This window comes from Oryzias latipes, chromosome 11 (assembly GCF_002234675.1).
Source record: "Oryzias latipes chromosome 11, ASM223467v1".
NCBI classification, from domain to species: Eukaryota; Metazoa; Chordata; class Actinopteri; order Beloniformes; family Adrianichthyidae; genus Oryzias; species Oryzias latipes.
Genome location: NC_019869.2, coordinates 21,524,596 through 21,550,567, shown reverse-complemented (window position 1 = coordinate 21,550,567; position 25,972 = coordinate 21,524,596). Strand labels below are relative to the sequence as shown.

General features: G+C 44.4%; 2 protein-coding genes and 1 long non-coding RNA gene across 4 annotated transcripts; 1 reads left to right on the top strand and 2 right to left on the bottom strand.

The window, feature by feature from the left end:
* Positions 1–4,061: 4,061 nt before the first annotated feature.
* Positions 4,062–10,909, bottom strand: LOC101173236 (alpha-1,3-mannosyl-glycoprotein 2-beta-N-acetylglucosaminyltransferase-like). Its single transcript, XM_011481172.3, has 3 exons — positions 9,924–10,909; positions 6,791–7,847; positions 4,062–6,079 (listed from the first exon to the last, which is right to left on the bottom strand). The coding sequence occupies exons 2-3, from the start codon at positions 7,625–7,627 to the stop codon at positions 5,378–5,380; spliced, it is 1,539 nt and encodes a 512-aa protein (XP_011479474.1). The 5' UTR covers positions 7,628–7,847; positions 9,924–10,909; the 3' UTR covers positions 4,062–5,377.
* Positions 10,910–11,308: 399 nt separating this feature from the next.
* vars2 (valyl-tRNA synthetase 2, mitochondrial) lies at positions 11,309–25,619 on the bottom strand. Of its 2 annotated transcripts, XM_023960075.1 has the most exons (29): positions 25,172–25,616; positions 24,794–24,875; positions 24,595–24,695; positions 23,905–24,026; positions 23,334–23,400; positions 21,249–21,346; positions 21,087–21,168; positions 20,806–20,925; positions 20,466–20,574; positions 20,304–20,392; positions 18,898–18,988; positions 18,667–18,794; positions 18,485–18,588; positions 18,272–18,353; positions 18,126–18,202; positions 17,957–18,044; positions 17,764–17,857; positions 17,222–17,292; positions 17,022–17,147; positions 16,846–16,950; positions 16,540–16,608; positions 16,359–16,437; positions 16,135–16,265; positions 14,909–15,061; positions 14,501–14,752; positions 13,478–13,589; positions 13,171–13,373; positions 12,619–12,768; positions 11,309–12,206 (listed from the first exon to the last, which is right to left on the bottom strand). In XM_023960075.1, the coding sequence occupies exons 1-29, from the start codon at positions 25,376–25,378 to the stop codon at positions 12,129–12,131; spliced, it is 3,270 nt and encodes a 1,089-aa protein (XP_023815843.1). In that variant the 5' UTR covers positions 25,379–25,616; the 3' UTR covers positions 11,309–12,128. The 2 variants fall into 2 exon arrangements, with proteins under 2 accessions (XP_023815843.1, XP_023815844.1); XM_023960076.1 differs by lacking the exons at positions 11,309–12,206; positions 12,619–12,768; positions 13,171–13,373; positions 13,478–13,589 and adding an exon at positions 14,151–14,252 and having other exon boundaries at positions 25,172–25,619.
* On the top strand, positions 15,036–17,757 carry LOC110015956. Its single transcript, XR_002291219.1, has 3 exons — positions 15,036–15,147; positions 16,936–17,123; positions 17,202–17,757. It is a non-coding gene; the product is annotated as an uncharacterized LOC110015956 (long non-coding RNA).
* Positions 25,620–25,972: the final 353 nt, after the last annotated feature.

The following is a 25,972-nucleotide window of genomic DNA, read 5'->3' as shown; positions in this document are numbered from 1 at the left end:
AGCGCCTCGTAGTGGACAGAAATGTGAATGACACCATTGTAGTTTTCCTTCATTTGACCCTAAATTTTAAGGATGTTCCAACGTTTTACAACTCAAAAGACCTTATTTATTCGTAGTTGACTCTTATAAATTCATCACTTACTACTGTTGTAAGTTATATGAAGGTTTTAGACTACTGTAACTTTATAAGTGTGTTTTAATCCAGATATTTTCACCTCTAATGTTTCAGTTAGCCAAAAATCGAATTAATAAATGTCATTTTGTTTCCTTTCTCGCAAATGTTTGATGGTTTTTCTGTCTTTTTAAATCCATTATTTTAAAAAAAATAATTTTAAAATGTATTTAGCAAATTAAGCACTTAGCTTGCATCAAATTCCTTTGGTTGCTCAACATATTTAGTTGTTTTTTTGTTATTTCTCACAGCAGTATTATCTTGTAATATTGCATTTGTGGCATTGTTCATTATTGAGTTTTTCTAATAATTTCAGATGTTTAGCAAATTTAGGAATTATCAGTTCACCTGGGAGCTTTTGCATTTAAGTATTCAAGCTGGCAACAATTTAATTGAATAGCCTCCTTTATTTTTCCTAGGAATTAATGCTTTTCCTGGTAAATCCTGTTTGTACTTCTGGCCACAATTGCATATCTACATGTAGTTTTTTGCAGTTTCCTCTCAAATAATTGTAATTAAATTCCGATCTGTAAAAAATTGAGCCTCCAGTTTCACACACAAGGCAATTAATCCGTATTTATATCTTTGCCCACAGCCTCAAGACAAAATTAGATTTAAACAAGGTTTTTAAAAATAAATTACAACCTGATAAAATAAAAACAACCTGCTTGCCTATTTAAATCGACATAAATTGGCAAGCAGGGGGCATAAAACAACTAGAGCACATAATTATTGATAGTAGATTCATAACTCCCCAGGAACTTCAAGACAAACATGGAATAAATAACTTCTTGGAATATCAGCAACTTAAATCAATTATTACTAAAAAGTTTAAATACAGAGACAACGATTTCAAGCTACCAGACGTAGTTACCACTCTGATTAATTTCTCAATGAAAAAAACTCTCTCCAAAATATACAAACTTTTATGTAATTTAGATAATAATATTTCACTTCCGACAACAAAATGGGATGCGGATTTGAGCATCAGCACAGATTAAAGCTTCTGGTCAGAACTTTGTCTAAACACCTTTAAACTGACCAAAAGTCCAAATCTGCAGCTAATCCATTTCAAAACTCTTCACAGAATTTACTACACTGGACAGAGGATGGTCAAGATGGGTTTCAGTAACTCAGACATTTGTGAGCACTGTGAAAGTAATCTACCCGACAGTTACATGCATGCACTATGGTTCTGCACGCCTGTCCAGGCTCTCTGGCAGCAGGTATGTGCCGATCTATCAGTCTGGCTTAAGGTTTCAATCACGGCTTCACCATCACTTTGTGTGCTTGGTGACATGAGTGCCATCGATGTAGAAAGAGGATTACTATCTATCATTTTCATAACTCTTTGTATTGCTATAAAAACTATTTTATTAAATTGGAAAAATATAAATATAAGTCAACACAGAAATCTGCTGCTTGATCATATCAGCTTGGAAAAAATGTCAGCCCAAAGTTCAAGTAACTTTGAAAGAATTCAGTCTCTCTGGTCTCCCATAGCTAACTCCGTGATTTAGGGGGTGGGGGGGCCTGGTCGTCGCTGCTCCTTGCCCTTCTGCCGCGGTTCGGGGTGGGGGCCTGGGCCTCCGGTGCCTGGTGGGGGGTGGTGGGGGCTCCGTTGGTCGGGGGGTCGGGTCCGGTGCCTGGGTGGGGCGGGCTGGGGCGCTGCATGGTCCTCTGGGCTTGGGTGTGGGGCTGTGTGGTGGGGTTGTGGGGTGGTGGTCTGGCTTGGCTTGAGGGGGTGGTCCCTTTGCCTGTGCTGGGGGGGGTTGGCGGGGGGCCCTGCTCGGGGGGGGGGGGGGGGGGGGCAGCGGCGCTGGATGGGCCCATCTACACCTGGGGCTGGGATCAGCCCTTCCCTGGCTCTGGGACGGGACGGGACAACCCTCTTGGGACCCCCAGTCGCTCTGGGTGTCATCCGCTTCGGCTGCGGGGTCTGGGGTGGGGGGCTTTTCGGCCCTGTCCTGGGGGGGGCCTTTCTGGGGGGGAGGGGGGGCCCACTTTTGGTACGGGACATGGGGGGTTGACGGGTCGGGGTCTCCGCTGAGGCAATTGGCGGTTGTCCCGGCCGGTTGGCTGCCTTAGTCCCGTCGAGGCCTGACCAGAGCTCTTCTAGGGCCGGCGTTTGGGGTGGGGGCCTGGACTTGCTCCGTGGGGGGCGGCGCTTTCTGGCTCCTCTCTCTCTGTGTGGGGTGGGTGGTGCTGGGGTGTCGGCGCCCCCGGGGATGGGGCCCCTGGGCTGGGTGGACCTGGCCCCTATGCTGGGGGGGGGGGTTGGGGGACTGTTGTTCGACCACCGGGGGACAGTCTACCAGCTGTCCCCAACTTACCCCCTTCCTCATATAACCTCATATTAGGGTGAGGGGGTGGGGGGTTTAGCCTGCGATACGCCTGGGGGGGCTACTTGGCAGTGGCCCCCCTCCTATGGTTACCGTATGAGAGTGGGCCCCCCCTCTTTCGGTTTTATTTGCACCTTAGACATGTAGGGCCCTTGGTAGGGGGGGTGCTTGGACATCACTGCCAGCAAGCAGCAGATGTCCTCCTGGCACCCCACCCGCCAATTTTAACGGCACCTTAGACATTTAGGGCCCCTTGGTGGGGAGGGTGAGGGGACATCACTGTGAGTAATCAGGAGATGTCCCCTTAGTGCCCGACCCGCCAATTTTAACTGCACCCCCCTTAGTACACACACCCCTCTCCCCTCAATATATACATCCCAACATAAACACACACACACATCCTCTCCAACACACGCACACACATTCTGCAAGGAAGGTGGGACATATGACCATCTGTCCCCTGCCCCTTCCCTGGTGGGGGGTACGGGCCCTCGGCAACGGCGGCCGTGTCCCTTGGGTGCCGGTTTCCTGGGCCCGGTAGTGCTCTTTCCATGGGGGGGGGGGGTTCACATTTCACTTGAGCCGGTGGTGTTCTTGTCCCTGGGGTGGGTTCGGGTCCTTGCCCCTAGGCGCTGTGCCCCGCCAAATTTCCAACTGTGGCCGAGCCTGGTCGGGCCATGTTCACAACACCCAGTGTGGGCCCCCCTTTTTCCCCTGGGTGTCCCCCTCCTGGGCGGGGGCCCCTGCCTTGGTCCTCTCTCGTCCAACCGTGGGCCGGGTGGGTGGCTGCCTGGAGTGCGGAACGGATCTCCCTTGGGGGGTCCAGGCTCGTCCCTGGGGTTGGGGCGGGGGGGTGCCTGGAACTCCTGGGTGGTGATGGGGTGCTCGTCTGGGGCTGTGGGCGCCCTTCTCCGGTGGGGCCCTGCGCTGGGCTCTCCTGGCGCGGTGGGGGGGCTGCTCTCCTGGTTGGGCTGGGGCGGCGCTCTCTTTCCCTCCGTGCCTCCCTGCTCTCTGGGGGCCTCGCGGCGGTCCGGCTGGCCCTGGCCTGGGTGGCGGATTTGGTCGCCCGGAAATATTTCACACTAGTTGGTTTTAAGGCATAAGTATGCGTGTGTGAACACTATCTGTTTTGTGTGCATGTTGACATGTGGGCTTTTTTGCGGCTAGCAGGTGTGTTGATAACATTTGAGTGTGTGTGGACAGGCCCCGCCCTTTTTGTACTACATTTGAACCTTACCATAATGATAAACAACCAGTAAACTTGTTGCTTTATGCTGCTTCATTGTCTTATCCCCCCTCCCCTCCTATTATCACCCTCCTAACCCCCCCCTCTAACATCCCTCTCTCTTCTTCCCTTCTCCGTCCGGTGCAACACCAAAGACTTTCAAACATGGTTGAAATTAATAAAGAGGCCGTCAGCTCTCATCTGCCTGCCCAGCTGTTGGACAGGACAAGTTTGAATAAAAAAAATAAAAATAAATTGAAACGTAACTGAGCGACTTTCACTTGCTTTAAATCCAACATTCACATACAATTGACAACCATAATTCTGTCCATTATCAAAATACTTAGCTTTAATAATGCTGTAGTAAAGTTACAAACAGACCAGGCAGTGGTTTTTCATGGTATCAGTTTGATTCTGCTGTGATCAATTCTTCAGCCTATAACCTTCAAGCTTCTCTGCTGGGACCTGGACCCAGTCCAGCTTAGTAAAATTCAGAGGTTTGAGGTCAAAAGCAGAATGAGAACAGACCTGAACCTCCCCGTCACAGCAGGCGTTCGCTGCTCTTTCTTGGAGGTCAGCTTTGGACCCCGACTTCCTTTCACCTGTTTTTACCCATCATTCCACTTTCACCTGCTTTCAAATGATGACTTCCTGATGTTTTTGGCGCCACTCTCGTTCTTATCGGCGTCACAAAAGAATGAGTCATCGCAGCAAATGATCACATGATAAAAAAAGACATTTATTTCACAGCTGAACCTTCTGTGTTTGTAAAACATACCTCAGCATGTTGGAATGAGTGAAAAAATGCTTGATATATTCTTAATCAAAGAATCAGCAGGAAACTGGTTCCCAACAGGAGGTGTTGGCTGACCTCTGAGGGACACGTTGAAAGAAAACCGCTTGGAGTCAAAAGAAGGAAACCGGAAAAGCTGCAATGAACGGTGCATGATGGGAACAAAATGAGCTAAATTCAATCTCAATCATATTTCATGTTGCTCCTGCATCCCTCTGCCAAATAAAATGGGATCAAAGCTTTTTCTTTGAGAAATCACCTCAATAGCAAAGTTAGAAAACAGTTTAGGTCTCAATCCAATCTTATAGTTGAGATGGAAAGTGAGGAAGAGTCCATGAGAAGCACCGATCAACCTGACAAATGTGGCACTTGAGAAACAAAGGAGAAAAAATATATATATTTTTTCCTTCCAACCTTTAGTTCATAATCCTGGAACAAATTTCTTTACTCAAAACATAAACTTTGGTTTTGTTTTTCTGAGGTCTGTTTTACAAAACCAGAACAAACGGCTTTTAAAAAGGTTGTTCTGTGTTAGAACTGATCCACCGTCCCCCTTGTAAGATAGGAGCTGAACGGACATCGTCACAGACCGACAGGACGCTGCTGCACAGCTGGTTCTGTAAAGAAACTTCACGTTTGAGAGGAGGACCTGTCCTGTCCGAGTCCTTCCGGTTGCTACAAGTGTCTGCATCTTCCCATTTTTATTATAAACATAAGCTCCAAAAAGGACCAGGAAATCAAGGCACGATTGTACCTCAGAAGCTCGGACCTTTTCTTCTTTTCTATCGAGTTTCTTTGGCCTGGCGAGGGTTTTCCTCCTCCACAGTCTGGACTCCAAACCAGTCTCAGCTCCAGCTAGTGTTGTACTGTGTCCAGCCTTCGGGGGGCGCTAGGAACACCCTCCGACCCCGGTGCAGGAAGCTGACCACGCCCCTGTAACCCGTGCGAGGAACTCCAGATTTGAGGTCGTCCATGACCCCAAGAGTCCGGGCAAACACTTTGAAGCTCTCCCTGCTGGAGTACTGCACCCTGTAGGGGCCTGGTCCCGACAGAGTCCCCGTCTGCTGCAGCTGCTCCATCTTTACCAGAGTGGCACTATAAACCTCTGTAATGAAAGTCTCGTCGTACTTCTCCTTTAGCAGATAAGACAAGTCCTGCTTGATGAAAGGCACAAACTCTGTGTTTAGCTTAATGTAACGAAGGTACTGGTCGAAGAATTGACCTAAACTAACACCTTTGCGGCCAAAGGTGATGGTCCGGGAGATCTCGGGCCGGATGCAGGAGCGGTTCCTGCGCTGCTCCGGCTGCCGCATCCAGTCATCCCAGAAGGCCGAGGGCCATTTGGGCTCCAGCTCGTCCCACATCTCCTTCAGCAGCATCCAGCCCAAACCTGGAAAGAAGTCTGTCCTGTACAGGAGCTCTGGCCTGGAGGGGTCCACCAAGGCGTCTCTGCCGTTGTCGTTCCAGGCGGAAACGCACCACAGAGTTGGGTCGGCGTTTAGGATGGGATACAGGGCCCGAAAATACTCAAAGAAGTCTGGTGCCACCTAAAGGAAAAGAGAAAAGCGGTGTCACATGACAGAAACAAGGAGTTCAGCATCCGGTGTCACTTTAGGGAGGATAAAAGTATAATCAGGTTCTTTAAAAAAAACCTTAGGTTATAATGAGCAAAGAGCTCACATCATGTTTTCTACATTACTAATACGATCTACATCCCTTTTTGAGTGATCCTAATTCACAAGGATGTGAATAAAGAAATACTCAGTTAAGCTTTATTTTCTTAAAATATGTCCTCCATCAAAAAATGCCACAAGAACACGTTAAAAACACCAAAAATTCATTTTTAATCAGCGTGGGTCTTTAAAAAAATCTAATATTTTCACAGACGTCTGTCACAGCGGCTTTACTTCAAAAGTCTTGTTTATGAAGAGCCATAGCGCTGTGACAGAGCACTGAAACCTGTTAGAGACGTGGAACCGGGCCACTAGTTCTTATCATGACACCTTCATCCTACATCCCTTCAGTCTCATCTGTGTTGTTCATTTACCCTTTTTGAAATAATGTCCCGTTTGTGAGCTGCTGTGCTCCTGAAAGAGGCTTCTGACCAGCGCCTCCTCAACAGCAGCCTCACTACGTTCCTCCCCTTCAGGCTGTGGAGCAAACTCCATGAATCTTTGACTCGAGCGTGAGCCCAACAGGACCTCAGAGCCGGTTCTGTTGGGCTCTTATAAACCCCCCTGATGAAGATGAGCACTCACCTCTAGGTCGTCTTCCACGATGACCACGGTGGGCTGGGAGAAGGTGTGGAACACTTGGTTGAGCGCCCACCGGTAGTGCCGGGCGATTTTGTAGTAGCCTTGAAACTTGCGGTGCTCTGGCCGAACTCGGATGTCGGCTAGGTCCGGCTGACGGATGTGCGTCACCTGAGCGCCGTACGAGCCGATCACGCGTGCCGTCTCAGCGTGGCCGCAGTCCTGGCTCACAATAATAGGATGCAGTTCTGGTGAGGGCCGGTACTGGATGAGCCTGTCGAGGCTGCGTTTGACAGTAACTCTGTCACAAGCGATGACCAGGATGGGAATGACGGGCTCCGGGCTGGAAGGGGTTGCCTTGTGGTCTCTGATGCTCCCTTGGGGGTTCTGTGAGTCAACACCAAGACCTGCTGTTGGTCCAGTTCGCTGTGAACGTTTCTGCTCACCGACAGCCATGTTGGTTTTGATTGGTCCTGACGTTCTTGGTGGCTGCTGGATGGCCACATCCTTGACTCTGCTCGCATCCTCAGATTCCCTTCTCTCCACAGCCCTCTGCTGAGCCCAACCAGCCCTCTGCCTCTCTATCTGCTGCAAAAGCTTCTTCTGGGTTTCAAACTGCTCCTCAACCTCTTCCGCCACCCGGATCAACTCCCCAGCAAGGTTGACCCCGCCCGGTTTGCCTCCACCCGCGGCCCACGCTTCCTTCCCTCCTGGTTCGGCCCCTCCCAGCTCTCCGAGACGGCCGATAGGAGGACGACCCCAAAGATAGAGCAGAAGCAAAGCATTCCAGGCGACGAACAGGAAAGCGCTGCACAGTATGAGCGAGCCTTTTTTGCGAACCATGACCCCACGGTGACGAAGGCCGAGTGACTGTCCCGCACAGAGGAACCCGCCTCAACTGGGCAGGAACTTCATATCATCCCGCCTGCTGGTCAGGAAAAGGCCAAGCAGTCTGAAACCTCAGGACGCATCATTCCACCAAAACCCGCTTAGACCAAAGGCCTCACAGCCTGCAGAGGGGGAGGCTTGGGACCGGCTGGACATTCTCCATCAGCAAATCATCCTGGAAAACAGTGCAGGAGGGAACAAAGTCAGCAGGGAGCTCCTGGCCTTTCTCTAAAACAAACGGTTCACTTAGTTAATGCTTACACGCTTCCTTTAACTACATTTACAGCATAAATCTACAAATAAAAGTGTTTTACATCTTGTTAAAAACTTCAAACTCCCAAATTTACCAAACATTCAATACAAGTTTTGTTTTTTGACCCTTTACTGGATGAAAAGGTCGTTATTTCCCAAAGAAATTCTAGCAATTTTCCGACAAACAGTATACAGAACAGGTTTACGTGAATACTAATGGGGCTTAAAATCTCTAAGAAGGGCATGTAGGCTTAGTTTTTTCAAAAGCTACCAAGCTAATGAGATTGTATTACAAATATGATCATAAACATGCCAGATTATATTCAGGGGCTCATTTCCATTAATTAAAGGATTACAAGGACGTTGAGCTGCTTGGGTGGGAAACACGCCGACACACTGAAAGACTGAATCCACGACTGAAGAGAAACCTGCAAAATATAACATTTTATATTTCTATGCAAGGTAGAAGCCTTAAAGACTTAAAAGTAGGGCTGGGATTTAAAAGAAATTGGATTTTAAATCAATATCTACCAATAAAAATCATTTTTATAAATCAAATCCATAAGAAAATACCCTTAAAAGTAATTGCTGCATTTTTATGCACAAAACATATTTTTTTTGTTAGTTTTGTTAGTGTCGGTTTTGATCATTTCAACAATAAATGTTCCACCTTTGATCAAGTTTATATTATGGATAAAAGTAAAATAAATTCAGTTTTAAACTTAATTTGGAAAAATAAGTCAGAAATAAATCAGTAAACCTGACTGTAAATCGAATGCTGAAGTTGTAACAGGAACGAGTCTGCAGTCCAACCGCCGGGGCCTCTGGGGTGGAGTGGTCGGCAGGCGAGAAGACGCACCTTCTCTGCAGTTTAAACACCTAAACCTATTAGAGCTGATAAATATAGAGCCGCTGTAATCGGCTATCAGGCAGACAGGAGCCTGCCACTGAGCAGCCCGAGGAGACGCCCGCTCTAGGACCAAACATGAATCACAACTGGTTTGTGTTCCTTTACAACTCCAAAATCACCACAAACACACCACTTCTGAGTAGAAAATAAGCTACATTCGATTGTCCCAAGTATTCCTATTTGGACATGTGAAACCTATTTTCACTGTCCATCAATCACGTCCATCAAACAGTCAAATTCATCCATTTCTATTGCTGCTTTGTCTACAGCAGGGTCACAAAGATGCTGTGCTCAACGGCAAAGGCGGGACATCCTGGACAGATCGCCGGCCCATCAAAGGGGCCCTAATTCCCTCACTAAGAGCCGATTTAAAGTCACCACTTAACCTATGAAGCATGTTTGTGGACCATGTGAGAGGACGCCAGTCCCCATACACGCACGAGAAGAACATGCAAACTTCACACAGAGAGAACCCAGCCGGGATTCGAACCACGACTCTCAATTTCATTTTGATGGGGTTGCACAATTTCTAATTAAATGTAAGCACCTCCATAGGTCAAAGTCAAACCTCCAGCTTGTTCCAACAAATGTTTCCTGTCTGGAAATACATCATGTGCTTTGTGCGATCAGAATACTCTGTTAAAGCACGACTTAAGATGCTCCTGCGATTTTATGAGCTCCTTATTTAGGAGCTGCTGAGTGGATTTCCTGAGGTTTTTCATTCATTCTGCTCCATAAATGACCTCGGCCAAGTTTCCTACTTTGTGCAGCCCACACATTTACTCGTTTTTGCTAAATTGGCCTTTTTAGTGCTCTAATCAGTCCTAAGTGTCTAAGACTGCAAAAAGAAGAAAAAAGCAATCCACCGAGGATGGTGAAAGGAAGGAGGATCTACTAGCTTAGTCATGTCAATCGGACTTTTTGAAGGGTTGAAAATGTTTCTGGATGAGAATCCACAAGTCTGAAGGAAGTTGACAAAGATTAGAGATATAGAGATAGAAAATTAACAGAATTAACGTGTAAACGTGTAACAACTTTCAAGAACCTGCACATGTAAACTTTCAGATTTTCCGCTTTTGGAATGTTTACCTTTACGGAATCTGCACGCCTGCGGGCAGGACTCGTCGTTCAAGGTGCTGTCCCCGAGATCCCAACCTCTCCGTCCGTCCGTCACGCCACGAGGCCACACAGGACACCCGCTCACACCTTCACCATGTTCCCTCCACCACAGGCGCGAGGCTCCGCGGTTCAAGGGCTGATCGCAGCCTCCTGACCACCCAAACGCCGGGTCAGCAGTTCCGCTCAGCCGCTCATGCTAACCTGACAGCTAGCCGTGCAGAAACCAGAGCAGCGCTGCCGCTCCCGCCGCGCTGTGAACAAACAGGTGAGGTTCTCCAGACCCGGCTTGCTGTCGGCCGGAACCAGGGGACGACGTCTTCTTCACTTTGCCTCCAGGTGGAAATGCTGCGAGGGGCCGAAAAACTCCTGCTGGTGGTCACCGCCTCAGCTGCCATCACGGTTCGAGTCTGTAGCACTGGCAGGGCTGCCCGCACCCCCGCGTCCAGGCTCCATGTCTGTCTGCTAACTGTTCACTGGCCTCCGCTCGCTTTGCATCACCTGCTTCTGCCGAGGAAAGCGTTCGGGTTCGGGGAGCTCTCAATCTCCCTGCAGCTGGCTCTGCCAGGCTACGACTATCAACTGGGAGAAGGCATCTCTGTTAACACATACTTCCGGGATGATGACGCGTGTACCGAGTAGAGCCGAATTGACCCGAACTAAATTTTCCTCTGAAACGCTCCTCCTCCTCGGGCTTACAGTCAGAACCATTGTTGTCAGGTCACAGGGGTGAACAGATGACCACCAATCGGTTGGTTGGGGGGTTAGCCGTGTCCTTGGGCAAGACTCAAGAAAAATATGATTTTTTCCTGCAGTACGAAACACACGTTTCTCAGTGTGATGTAGGCATGCCCAGAATAACATTATGCGAAGAACATCCAGAACATGTCACCCCCTGGTTATATACATCACCAGGTTTGTTGATTGATTCTACATGAAGTGAACTTCGAAGCACATACTGCCGCTCTGAAAAACGATGGAGACAGAATTGACTTTTATTTTTAATTATGCTACAGAATCGCTTCCATACATAACTTATTAGGGGAAAAAAGCTTTGAACCATCAGCCAAAAATCCACCTTTAAAAAGATTCAAGTGCTTTTTCTCTGCTATTGACTTTTGAACAGACCAAAAAAGCCAGGCTTTTTTTTTAATTTAGCAGAAGAGGACAAAAGTACAAGAAGTAACTCATTTATACCCGATCTGTAAAAAATATATATACAAGTTCCAAGAAAAATCTTTACTCAGTGCAGTGATACTTAGGCATATCATAAATACACCACACAATGTTCTATTTTTTTAAATATTAAAATACACAGCATATGACAAGAAAAATGGATATATTCAGTGTTTTTGCGATTTTCTAGATGTTTTAGTAATTTTTGTATTGGTCTACTTCTTGTTCTCTCTCCACTGTCCTGTCAGGCTCCAACCGTTCACATCAGATGGTCGCCATGGTTCTGCAGTACAGTCTTCCTCTCATCGTCACCCAAAACAGATGTTGCACTTTAGTGTAATCTACTGGCTCGAGTGGCCAGGATAGGCTCCGGCAGCCCCGTAACCCCAAAAGGGACAAAACGGGTTTAGATGATGAATGAAGGTAATCTGCTGGGTCACTTTTATACGTTTTCATTAAAATACAGTAAAGAAAATTTGGCCTAAAAATCTGGACTGAATCGGAACACAATATTTGTTTAATGACTAACTTGGTTTGATGTTTCTTGCCTTTTCTGTAGCATCTTCAGACAGTCTTATAATTTGATGCATTATGAGTAAAATGAATTGACTGGACAGGATTTGATGAGTCCATATACAAAACCTATTGTTTTCTAAAACTGTTGTGGTCTCTTTATTCACATCATCTCAAATGACAGGCAGATGAGGAGTCCCAGTCTGACACAGATTCACACTGCAAACATGTTTTAAATGAAGCTCAAAGGATTGATCCTCTAGTTCTAACGTGTTGGTTCTCATCAGGGTTCTGCATACATCAGGGCAGACTGCAAAGATTCTTGGTGAACCTGTCCATGGGTGTCCATTACTCGCATCTATCCACAATCCACTGAAGAGTAGCTCTGCACCACAATAAGAAGCAGTCCAACCTCATCGGGGCAAGAAGTTCAGTCTCCGTTTAAGATGTAGACGTGTTTGTGTCTTCATCGAAAGCAAGGAACCGAACTCATCTTCCTCCCTGAGTTTTCTGCAGTAGCTCCAACTGGTCTTCAATAGTTTCCAACTCCTGTTTCAGATCCAAAAGCTGGAGCCAAAACATAAAATGAAAACACATTCTGAGGTTATCAAATAAGAAGTTGTTTTAGTGTTCTCCCTGAACTCTTTGAATTGTAATTAAAGCAAGATATTTGTTCTTATATGCTCTTTTTTTTGTAGTTCTTCAACATCTTACAGAAACAAACGTCTTTTTCAGTCAACTCAAAAATCTTTGTCATGTTGCTGCCAAAGGCTAAAATATGACGTCTTGAAGTCAGGGAACGTTTTTGCTTGTTCTCGCAGTTTTGGGTGCAAAAACAAATATTTTGCTCATCATTGAGTCTGGACCAGAGTTCAGGCATAAGGCTAAATTATAAATGAACTTAAATATGACTGCAATTCTTGTGAAAGAAGAAATAAGCAAAAATATGGAGTTGCAGCAGGGCCTCTGGGTTCCTCACCTTCTTGTCCATCTGCTGCCTAACATGAGCGGGAACCTTGGTCAGGTGGTCAGGAGATTGCAGTCTGCAGAGCATTTCCTCTAGTTTCAAAACAAGCTTGCCTCTCTTTTGAGAAAGTTGCAGGATCTGTTTGTCCACATTCACTCCATCCTGATAAAAAAAAAAAATCTGTATTACTTATATAATTGTCCAAACAACCGTTTAAGCTCACAAACGTACTTATTCTTCAAGTGACCCAAATACACCATCGGAACAACTTGGGAACTTTTTCAAACCTGTTTATTAAACTAAAAAAAAGATCTAATGTAATGTGAGTCAGCTACCTCCCCCATAGAGGCTTAATCTCAAAAAGAAAGAAAATAAATGATGAAAAGTCAAATTTCTCTTTTTATTGTAAACAAAAGAACTGGTTAACGAAATATTAAATGAATTATAGTTTCTGCAAGGATTTGGCTTTTCCAGCTTCTTTTTAGTTAAACTTGTATTAGTTTATAGAAGCTGAGATGTGATTGGCTGATGAGACAGTTTTGTGTTAAAGTGCAGCTGAAGTACCTGAAGGTGAAGGTGTACTGTACAGGTGTTATCTACCACACCCACGAGGCTTCCTTCAGGTGGAGGAGTGGAGCAGACAGACAGCTGGGCGCCCGCTCTGTCAGGACAGTAGAGCTGCAGGCTGGACATCCGGCCAAGGGTCTGAACTGCAGACCCAAAGTGCAGGAGGACCTGGGCCTGGCTGGGTGAACACACCACCCACACTGACACCAACAACACACAGTTGGTCTGGCTGCCAGGAAGTTGTTTCATGCATTTTGAGGCCTATTAATTGTGAAGACTTCATGGTAGATGGGTGCAAACTTACTGCTGGGCTTTTCCTTTGTGAGCCCACATCGCGCTCGTAGGGAACGAGCCACCCGGATCACCTCCTGGACCAGCAGGAAGTTCTCTTCTTCTTCTGAGAAGTGCCAATGCTCCTGACAGGACAGAGAGGTTAGAGTACACGGGCGCTCATTCCGGACACCGGCACTTCCACATTCCCTCCTTAAGGGTGCCACCAAATGAACCAAGAACTATGTTTTTGGACACGGGGCTGCCGGAGCCTAACCCAGCAACTGGTGGGCGAAGGCAGCGTACAGCCTGGACAGGTCGCCAGCCTGTCGCAGGGCTACGATCACCCACACACACTCCCATCATATTTCCTTAAATCTTCCATCCAGTCCTTTTATAAGTCTCCTTCCTGAGTTCAAACCTCTGTCCTTTTCCCTCCTCTGAACATACTCTGACCTTCTTGATTTCTTGATCTTCTTACCTGGTCTTTATCTCCAAAACATCTAACATTAGCTATCACAAATAAGACAACATCTCGACCCTCCCCATAAACTTCTACACCTTTTCTTTTGTTCTTGCTAAAACTCTCTACACACCATCCTCCACCTGTTTACAATCACCATTTCATCTCTCCACCTGACTCCCACAAGTCTCTTATGGACTGTTAACTCCAAGTACCTAAAATCCTCCTCCTTCCTCACATCTTCATCCTGTAACCTCATGTCCTATTGGGTTCTTCTTATTCACATGTGAACGGGATCTTTGTCAAACTTCCACGTAGATGATCATCCACCTCTTCCCTGCTTTTGCTGTATAAGACAAAGTCATTTACATGCTTCACAATCCATGTCAAATCTCATCTGTCTGTCTATCACCCCAGCAAACAAGAAGAAGTAGAATGGGTTTTTGTAAGAAAGGAATAAAAACATCTCATGGGATTTTTCATTTAAAGAAAAACATATTATTGAGAGATCCCATTTGTAACCAAAGGAAGTTCTAAAGAAGCTTTCTGATGACTGGATGATGTAACCCTGGAAAGGCGTGTTTAGGATCGTACCAGTTGAGAGGAGCGGGGATACGGCTGCATAGATAGGCTGCTGTGCGCCGGCGCTGTGGGGGTGAATGGCTGTAGCCGCTGCCACAGCTCTTCAGTGATGAAGGGCATGAAAGGGGACAACAGTGTCAGAGACACAGCCAAGCAGTGGAAGAGGACGGAGCGAGCCTCCTGACTCCTGCTGACACCGGGCTCAGTGTTTTTCTGGATCCCCGCCTGCTCCTCAGGCTTTGCCAGGACTGGCTTTACGTACTCCTGATCACACACAGAGAACCCACACACCCTGATTACATTTCCACACTGTACAGACCTCTGCTATATATTGTACAGATTGACATTTTAAACAATAAAGGCATTTCTTATCTTATCTACCAGGGTCATCTCCACCCTAGATCCAGCCATGCTTCTTACCAAGTAGACGTCACACAGGTTATGAACCCAAAAGGAGTACAGGGCGGAGGTGACAGCGTGCAGCTCATAGGCTTCAAAGGCTTGCTCACACTGCTGCACTGTGCTGTAGAGTCTGGAGCAGATCCACCGCTCCACACTGCCTGTAGGAACCGTCTGGAGAGAGAAGAGGACAAAGAACAGTCAGAAGGAGCAAGAGGAGCCCAGAACAAACTCTGTATGTGCGGAAGCTCCAGATCTTGGTAAGCTTTCAGGCTTTCAGGCAAAGTTGCATCTGGAAGAATATTTTTTTTAAACTTTTTAATTCAACAAAAAACAAAACCAAAGGGATATGTATTCATAAAATATGTCCTCTTTAATGCTTAAAAATCTATAGAAACAAGTTAATGGTTTGAGGAACAAGGATAATAATCGAAACTATCTTAAAGTCCCACGACGGTCATCTTTTGATCTATTGTAAAAGCGTTTCCAGTGGTTTTTTAATTATGATTTTGCAGTTTTTAGCCAAAATCAAAAGACCTGTCTCATTTTCTAGGATGTGGTTTCTGCAGAGCGGAAATGGTTAATTAGAAATTCACCTCTGAGTTGTGGGACGGTTGGCTCAAAGCACCTCTCCCTCACATTTTCCACCTGTTTACACTCTCCTGCTAGCTTACAGCCCCTCACACAAAAATGGTGAGCAATATTGGAGCCATCCAGCCGTAAAGTTTTGAGCCAGATTCCAGCTCAGACCAGGAAAACAAAGGCATAGACGGATCTATTTGTCTGCATGTGGATGCATCAGAATGAAGCAGAGCAGAGAGCTTTTTAGAGTTGAAAGCTGTTGAACTTTCACCATACAAATGTGTTCTTGCTGAAACCTCAGTGGATCTAGGAAAATCTTGAGGGACTACACAAAAATGTACCAAAATGTAATGTAAATGCCAAAATGCAACAAAAACATGAAACCAAGCAAAAAAAAGGACTATAATCGTATTACATAAAATGTATTCCAAATAACTAAAAGCATTTGTAGTAATATTTAGTTCTGATCATTCTAGATTCAAATTGTGAATTCTAACATTGTGTACCTGACCAAACAGAGGAAAAATCTTTCTAAATAAACGAGGAGGAGCTAAGTTCCTCTTACTCATACGGAGATTTCTGTAAAAGAGTTTTTCTGCCAATAAAGTTTGGTCCATCCATTTTTTGGCAGCTCTCCTTCTGCCAGTGCAGACAGACCACTGTACCTCTTTTAGGGTCGACACTGGGGCTGAGTTTTCCCCAAGAACTCCAAGTGTGAATTTCAGCGTCTGCCACATCTTGTTGCAGAAGTGTCTGCAGCTTAGGACCTGAGAGACGGACAGACAGATGTCCTCTCCTGACCAACAGACAAACAGACATCTGTCTCATGGCGCTCTGACCAAAAAAACAAAAAAACTCTTTCTCTGCCTTAAACTGGAGGTTTGCTTACCCTGCAGTCTGTGAGAGCAGAGGGCAAATCTCAAAGCGTCAGTTCCACACTGAGGGATTCCTTTCGGGAAGTCCTTCTTCTGTGGGCAAACAGATGAATCAGAAAGTTAAAACAAAAACAATCAGGAGGGAGCCCAGCAAGTTTACTGAAACAAGTTTACTTTACTGAAAAAAGAAAGCACCTGTGCTTCCATGGCTACCAGCTGCTCCCGCGGGTCCAGATTTCCTTCCTTCACTTTTTCCTGAAGTCTCTAAGAGAAGACAGAAAACATTGGGGACTTTTGATTCTTCTGTTCTGAACAGAACTGTGGAAGAGTTTGAAATTTAAGAACCAAGTCAGGCCACATCCAGCCATAAGTCCTCCCAAACATGCCACTAAGCTTCTGCTTCATGAAAACTGTGGATGTTTAACTGGTCTCTCCTTTTTATATTTGTTTGTTCGTCAAATGAGAAATGTTTTGCGAAACAAAAAAAGTTTTTCAAAGTACCTGCAGTGAAACTCCTTGTATCACATCTAAAGGGTCGATGACGTTTCCCAAAGATTTACTCATTTTCCTGCCGTACTTGTCTCTCACCAGAGGGTGGAACAAAACCTGCCAAGGATGAACAGAGGTGGAGCATGATCTGAGCGGTCCGTGCAGCTTCCCTCAAAGAAAACCCAAACCTGTCGGAATGGAAGCCGTCCCGTCAGCTCAGTTCCCAGCATGACCATTCTAGCGACCCAGAAAAAGATGAGGTCGCTGCCTGTTTCCAGCAAAGAATTGGGGTAAAAGTCTTTCAGATCAGGAGTCTGTGGGAGCAGAAGGATGTGTGATGAACTGATCGTTTCCTGTGTGTTGGGTAGTGCTCCAGGATGAGCAGTACCTGTTCTGGCCAGCCAAGCACGGCGAAGGGGAAAAGACCCGATGAAAACCAGGTATCCAGAACATCGGGGTCTGAAAAACACCACAGGAAGAGCCGTAAAATTGACCTGAAGACAGTTTTAAGACCAGAATCATGATAAAGAGAAATACAAAACATAAAAAATTACCGGTACTTAAATTATTGTTTGAACAGTAAGTGTGAATTCACCAGAATGGAAACAGCAAACTGCAAAAACATTTATCATTGAACAAATGTATATTATATATAGGATATATTGAGGTAGTATAATGCACAAGCTCAGTATTATCTACCCACAATTCTTTAAAAAAGTCTGAATTGTAAAAATAAAAAAATAAAAAAAAGAGTAATGTATTTAATGAATTTCAGTCTGAATGTCCTGCACAAAAGCAGACTTTTCTATTTTTCCCCACTGAAATTATCATAAGAAATAATTAAAAAAAGTATTTGTAGATCATCTACACCTGAAACCTCAACTGAACTCTGAACTGGAGGTAACTGAAGTAGCAGCAGCATCAAGTTACCTTGAGTCAAAATGACGTCCTCTGGCTTGACTCCATATCTGCTGGCAGCTCGACTTCGAGCCTCTTCTTCACTGCGCCCCCACACCCACTGCTCCTGTATCAACACGCGAGAACTTACAGAACACAGCTTTCACACTTGCTTGAGTGTTTCTCACTCACACACACACACACACACACACACACACACACACACCTGGATTTTGTTGGTAGAACCCACAATCTGGACTTGGTAAGCAGGGATCTGATGGCCCCACCACAGCTGTCTGGATATGCACCAGTCACTGCAGGGCAGAAGTAACACCGTGTTCAAACCATTATCAGCTCATAGCCATCCAGCTAAGATCTGCTGCTAGGTGCTCTACCTGATGTTACACAGCCAGTTCTTCCACGTTTTTGTATAGTGCGGGGGAACGATCTGCAGCTCTCCGTCCTCCACAGCCTAGCGGGGGCAGCAGGTAAATGTTCACATCTGCAGGTAGGCTTTGAACGGGTTTCCCCACAGACTCACCTGCACAGCTTTCTCTGCCATCCTGTTGCAGCGCAGGAACCACTGCCTTTTCAGAAGAGGCTCGATGATGTCACCTGTGCGGCTTTAAAAACAAACAAAAAAAAAAAAAACATCAAAAGGTTTCTTCCCAAACTGCATTTATTAAGCTCACTAAAAGATGCCCTTCCATCAAAATGACCCACCAACAGGATCTTGGAGTACTGCCTTCCCTACCTGCACACAGGTAAAGTCATGGCATGACTCTTCTCCCCTCTGAACAGCCTCTTCTCAACGAGAGCATCTATCACCAGCTGCCTGGCATCGAACCGCCTCACGCCCTGCAGGGAGGATCGCAGGTGTAACAACAAAACTGCTGGTTTCTCATAGCTTTAAGACCACAGGTCTGCTGCATGTACCTGCAGCCACGGGCCGCATAGGGGGCTCATCCTCCCGTCCCCCTCAATTACAGAGAGATGCGACAGCGAATGTCTCTGAGACAACAGGAAGTCCACATGGTCGTGGGCAGGGGTCACCTTCATAGCACCTACAACACACACGCATCTTTATTATCAACCCTTAAGACTCCATGCAGAGATTACAAGCAGCATGGATTTTTTTTAAAAAGCTGTAGAAAAAGATGTATCCACCCGTTCCTAGCTCCATGTCCACAGCTGTGTCTGTAATGATGGGGAGCAGCCTGTTGGTAAATGGGTGTCTGACCTGTTTCCCATGAAAAGCCTTTAACAAAACAGAAAAAAAAACATGAACCACTAAGAAAGAGGAATAGCTCAATTTAACATGGCTTTCTTCACAAAGGTTTTTTTTTTTTTAACAGAATATGCTGAAAAAAATCCTTCTAGACCCACTCCGATTGACTTTTAAACTATTTTAATATCATTCCTAGAGATATTAATTATGATTTTGCCGTTTTACAGCAAAATAAAAATAAAACTGTGTTGTTTTCCAGGGCATAGTTTTTGCAGAGCGGCAGAAGTTCATTAGAAATTCACCTCTGAGTTGTGGGCGGGACTGTTAACTCAGAGCAACCCTGTCCCCCTTGCCCTGTCTCTTGGTGAGAGCGTGGAGCAGCAAGCTTGTAACTCACCCAGTGTATGATCTATGTCACAAATAAAATCTTTTTCCAACAATATTTTTTCCATCTGCTCCTGATTCACAAAAATTTGAATAAAGAAATATTTCAAAATGAATTATTTTGCTTATTTGTTTTAAATATCTGTTCCCTATCATCAGAAAAATGCCCAAAAAAACATGTTAAAAAACACAAAGAGCAAGATTTTCATCTAAGTAGATCTTTAAAACAAGATTTCTTAAATCCGTTTTAGTACTACTGTTCGTGTATGATTTCAGTAAGGGTTAATGGCTGACGCAGTGTGTCCGACGCTTCAGCGAAGTGCGTTTAGTAAGGGTTAATGGCCAACGAATTATGGATTATCACTTTTTAACGCACGCTGCGGAAACTTGAACCGTCCGACGCTTCCGCGGCGTGTGTTAAAAAGTGATAATGCATATTTCGAAGGCTATTAACCCGCTTATACCATGGTCACTTACAAAAGAAATAAATAGTAACCAGTTTTTAGTCCTTAATTCTTTTTTTTTTCCAATTTGGATCGCTTTTCTCACAAAAAGCGGACAAGTAGTCTAATAGTCTGCGCCGCGCCGCACCGCACCACCACTGCAGTCAAGACTTGCCGATATAAAGTGATATATATATGCTGATCTTTCCGATTGGTTGAATAAAGCATCAGTTCAGAGAGAAAGTTCACCTCTTACCGCTTGTTTTTGTCCAAATGATGAAGCAAAAGGTTGTTTTAAAGAAGCCGGCACAGTGATACAAAACATTTAAGCTAGGTGACCGGAACTTCTTCTTTCACCGTGCGGTTATCCTGTGGTATATCACTTTTTAACGCACACCCAGCAGCCAATCAGAATTGAGTATTCACCCGGACCATGGTATAAAATGCATTATGGGTCAGAAAAGCTACTTGTGTTAAAGTCACCACCAGACTAGATCGACTGTAAAGCAAGCACTGGCCTGATATCGAGGATCGTCGGGGTGGACCGCTACGGAAACGTCTCCGAGCATCGTCTCAGGACGGGTGGTGGATACCACCACTTCTGCCTCTGAAACCCATGAACCAGGTCAGTTAGAAAGTGGAATCCAGCTGGACCACACAGCTGGTGTCCCTGATCTCACCGAGGCCCTCTACAGGATACGCAAAGGTAAACATGGCACCAAACTCTACCGGCTTTTCATAGCCGGGAACAAACATCAAGGTCTTCCCACACAGATCCTTCCAGTCGACCTGCAGTTAAAAAAATAAAAAAATAAAAAAATCACATTTCCACTTTGTAGTGCTGTGAAAAAGAAAATGGATAAAATCAACAAAGCACCCTCAGCTCACAAACATGATTGAAATGATAATAAATAAATAAAAAACTGAATTCTGAAGGAATTCTCTCCAGATGCTCTGTGAATCTGATGTGGCTCAATGCTCTTTGTTGGTCACATGGTCATGTTTCTAAGGAAGTCTCACCTCAATGTCGGAGATGGCAGATTGAAGAGCGCAGCTCCAGTTCACCAAACCCTCAGAGCGATAAATCAAACCTGAATCGCAGAGCCTGACGAAAGCTTCTGTCACAGTGCTGCAAAAACCCTGCAATCCAAACCAAATCACAACATCTCACTTCATTTGTATGCTCTACTGCTTGTAGCATAAGAGAATTCAGCTGGTGTCAGCTCAGCAGTGGTTGATGATCTTTCAGGCTGTATCTTCACATGCATCTAAACAGAAAATTGGGTTTAACTGGGACTCACTGGATCCATAGTGAATCTGGCTCTGCTCCAGTCCAGAGAGGCTCCAAGCCGTCTCAGCTGCTGGTAGATTTCATCTCCTTTCCTGGAAGCCATTCAGAGGAAACATGACAGGAATAGCATAACAAACAAACTCATCTGAGGTCAACAGGGAAGAGGACTTACTCATTCTTCCACTTCCACACCTCCTGCAGAAACTCATCTCTGGTGAAGTCCTGTCTGCGCTTCCCTTTCGTCCCGACAAGTCTTCTCTCCACCACTGCCTGGATATAAAAACAGGGGAAGAATTTGCACTTCACTCATTAGATGACGTGTGTTCCCCACTAGTATGCTTTAAATAGATTTATTCCGGAAAGCCTGCACAATAAATTGCAAATGTATTGTTATTGCAACAAAAAACTGTGCAATATGGCTTTTTTTTCTTCTTTTTCTCTTTACAGAGAAACTTCCTGATAATCTTGGTCTTCTTCCTGTTGTCAGCTTCAACATCTGATTAAGAAAAGGGTTATGAGATTATCAAATTAACAATAATATCTTTACATGCTAACTGGTTTAATTTATCCAGTATAAAACCAGTTAAATTCAATTCAGTTCTGTTTATTTAAAAAGTACCAATTAACATCTTAGACTGTTGCTTCACAACAGACAAAAAAACTCAAATAATGATAAATTCATTGCAATTGTTATTATCCAATTTATTCCAACAATTCCTAAATATTATACTCTAAATTGGACCTGATCATCTGACATAGCCCAAATTGTTAAAACTGTGACTTAAAATTACAGTAATCCTGTATAAGGGACTAATTGATTACATTAAAGTGACCAATCACCAACTGTGGAGAGGGAAAACTGCTCGTATAAATAGAATAATAATAAAACTTTCACCAGAACCAGACTCGGTCGGCCATGAGCAGCCTGAGTTTGGAAGAACAAGAAAGAAAAAAACACACAAAACCATCTGTTATAAAAGAGATGAGTTAGAAACTGAAGCCACGAAAGAACAGGAAGAAGACAGATGAAAACAAAGTCTTTGGAACATCTGTAACAAAAAGGAAGGGAAACATTAGCAACTACAGAAAAAAATTGAATACAAGGCAGAAAAAGGAAAAAAAAATCGGAACAGCTGTTATCTACGACAGTTTTAGGGCCACCAAAAGAAAAAAAAAAAGTATAATTACGAGATTTTAAGTTGTACATTTAAGAAAAAATTCGTAATTTTCCGAGATTAAAGTGGAAGTGAGCATACAGAGCAGTGCAGTGCAGAGCAGACCGACTAAACTCAATTGAACAGGTCAGCTGAAGGTTTATTGATAACGTTCCAAATGTTTGGAAGTTCATTTGTTTGATTTACGATTTATTAATGTTTTATTTATTGATGGGTGGTTTGCAGGATCCCTGCAGCCGATGAAGCCATCGGTGTCCCTGCAGCTGTCCACTTCCATCCTTTCTTCCTCCACCAAAGACACGATCTCTACGTTTGTGCGATGCTTCCGTCCAATGAGTTATAACTCAGTTATATCGCGATATAACTCATTGCTTCCGTCTGAGGAGGAGCACTTTTTGGCATTTTCAACGTTCTAATGCTAATATAACAGAACATTTTCATTCCTCTTTACTGTTTTATGTTGAAACGGAACGCTTCATCTGGAGGAGAGGGCGCATGTAACACTGTTTACTTCCGCATTGGTGTTCGGATGACAGGTTCATGACTTAAGGTGACAAATGAACTTCAGGCTGCAGTGGTCCTCTACCTCCAAATGTGTCTCTGAGCTCCTTATTTTACATATGAAACTCCGCTTTACCGACACCGAACCCCGGAAAGACGGCTCCACTGAGAATAATCTGATTTTGAGTCGCCAAAAGGTTCAGAATCTCTTTGTTTTTTAAATATATCCTGAAATAAAGCTTCGCAAAAGGCTCCACATATTTCATCTTCAAGCTAGGTTCCGATAAACGGAAAACTTTGGGGATTTTTACTCGTTAATCTATGACTTTTTTCTCGTAAATTTAGAGATTTTAAGTAATAAATTTACAAAAAAACCTTCCCATAATACTCCGCTACTATTAAAGCTGCCACTTCAACACTACTATGGCATCTCATTTGGGATAATTTAAGAGCAAAAAGCAGAGTTTAAGGGGGCATAATATGTCTGAAACCCTATTGGTCAATTTTCATCATTTAAATGCTACCAGCTATGAAGAGGGAAAATAAAATAAAAAAGGAAAATGAGATGAAGGCATTTGTACCTGTGTTGCAATTCCTGCATGATCACATCCAGGAACCCACAGAACTCTGCAGCCCTGCATTCGCCTCCTGATGGGGTGAAAAACGAAGGAGTTACCAAGCGGTCGCCTCTGTAAACATGTGGACAAGGATTCAGAAACCTGAGGCACGCATGCCTACTGTGGTGTGTGGAGGGAAAGACAGTGGCACAGGGGTATGTGACAACAAGGAGCACCCAATCTGACGTCAGTTTGTAGTCTGTTTTGAAGTATCCAATCCTATTGCTGTAGGCATGACATACAACAAATGCAGTACTTTTTGCTTCAAACAATACTTTTTCAACTTTGATCTATGTTCCTTGTGCAATATTGTTATGAAAGCACTTTTTTGAGGTGATGCCCAAATATGTTTAAAAAAGCCATTTGTGAGTTAAATAACATTTAAGATATAATGCAAAATGATTTTGTATTTTTTTGTATTAGAGTTCACATTATGGTTGGTGATGGCACAGTTGTTAAGCACAAAATTTCAAATTTGCACTTCATGTCTGAAATGTTGCTGACCCCTGATGCAGACTAAGGTGTGAGGCGTTACCATCGAACCAGAGCGTCCTCCACAGCCACGGTGAGAGCGTGGCCCAGGTGCAGAGAGCCAGTCACATTAGGAGGCGGGATGCACAAAGAGAAGGTCTGGTCCGTCCGGTGGGGCAGGTGATCCTGTGAGCATACAGATACTCTGATGAACATGGCTCAGTAGTTTGGACTCTATCGGTTTGAGATCGCCATCACCTCTTCCAGCAAACAATTCTTGATCTACAACAACCACCAACCTGAGCTGCTCCTTTCAACAACAAACAACGGAACAATTTTTCTCATCTAGTATAGTAATATAGGAGAAAACGTGTTGTTGTTCAGCAAGTTTGCAGGAAATGACTGTAGAACCTGTGAGAATTGCAATCTTTAACTTTCTAAAGTGTAATGTTGGCAGTTATAGGTGTGGGCAGGAGCATATTCATTAATCATTAGTGTTCAGTTTGGTCTGTCTATACAAGTTTGTTCAATTTAAAGCTGGTCTAACATTAAATAAAGTCATTTTGGTGCACAAAACTACTATAACCGTTTTAAACTGTGACATTCCTGTCTGTAAAATTAATTCCAGTTTGCTAAAAGCAAATTTCACTCTGTCACTCTGGTGCATGGTAACTAATGCGACTTTGACTTACAAGATTAGGAAAACTTGCAGGTTATTGTGCTGAAAAAAGAACTTTTGTAATAAAATCCTCACATGCTGCTCAGGTCTGAAGAAGCCCTCTTTTTCCCACCATTCATACCAGCTGGACTCCACAAACTCTGGACTGTATGATGACGGGAACACCGAGCTAACATCTGCAAAAGAAACAGTGAAGGAATGCAAGTTTGCAAAGACATGCGGCAGACGACGACAACAGCAAAAAATAAATAAAATAAAAGACATTTGGAGTCACCTTTCTTCATCCCAGGAGGTGTTAGGTCTCTGTAAACGACCTCCTGTGTTTGGCTCCATTTTTCCACTTTACCTTCACCACCCTAAAAGAGGCAAAAAGTTATATTAGCACAGATGGACCAATATTGACATTTATTTCACAGACAAGCTCCAAAACCATTGACTCTTATATCTAAGCCAGGCTGGTTTCCAGGTGTCTCCCTGCAAAGAACTTTAAAAAACGATGTCACTGATTTTTGCACCAAAACGGTAGGAGGGGAAGTAAATCACACACCAAAAAAAGTTTAAAAAGAGACTGGCAAATTCCTTGATTTTTTCTTAACATCTATTCCTTAATTTCCTTTCTTAACATCCATTGGATAAGACCTCTCCAGCATACCGGCTGCTGCTCGGCTGACAGGATGACCTCCTCTCGCTCCAGTCTCCGTCTCCGTTTTTCCGCGCGGGGCCGCGTAGTGGAAGAAGAGGAGGAGAGGAAGTAGTGACAAGACAGGGGACATGACAGACCCTGTGGCGAAACAGAACAGAGCCGAGACGGAGTTTTTACCGCCCGCCTCACGCCGGACAGACACGCTGTCCTCCACATCTTTACCTCCGTGTCAAAACCGGAAACCACGAAAGCGGGAGCTGCCAAACAGCTGAGAGCTTCATTATAACCACAAATTAATAGTCACCATGTCGCAAACTTATTGGAGATTTGAAAATCACCATCAAAGCCAAATAAGCTTTCAAAACAGCAAAAAAACAAAAAACAAAACAACAAGTATTATTTAAACGCCTATCACTTCCGATTCGATTGGTTCTCGTTTGAGAGTGGGGACAAAAATACCAGACGGACCGGATATACCGTCGACAAATAGTACGTTTGTAAAATCACTCCCCACTGATATAAACAAAAGTCATTTTTCAAAATAAAATGAATCGTGAAATATTTTGCTTGTGATTTTTTTACTTAGCTTTTTAACACATTCACAGAAGAAGTCCCTGCGTCTACAGGATCTTATGTAAATTTTTAATAGTCTTTGATGATAACGTTAACTGAATGGGGGAAAAAAGCACATTTACAACAGTCGGTAAACGTAAAATCGGATCGGGTCGTATGATTCAATCGTCGACGTATTTAAGAAAACACTTCAAACTTGGTGCTAGCTAACTTGCTGGGGGGTGGGGGTGGGGGACG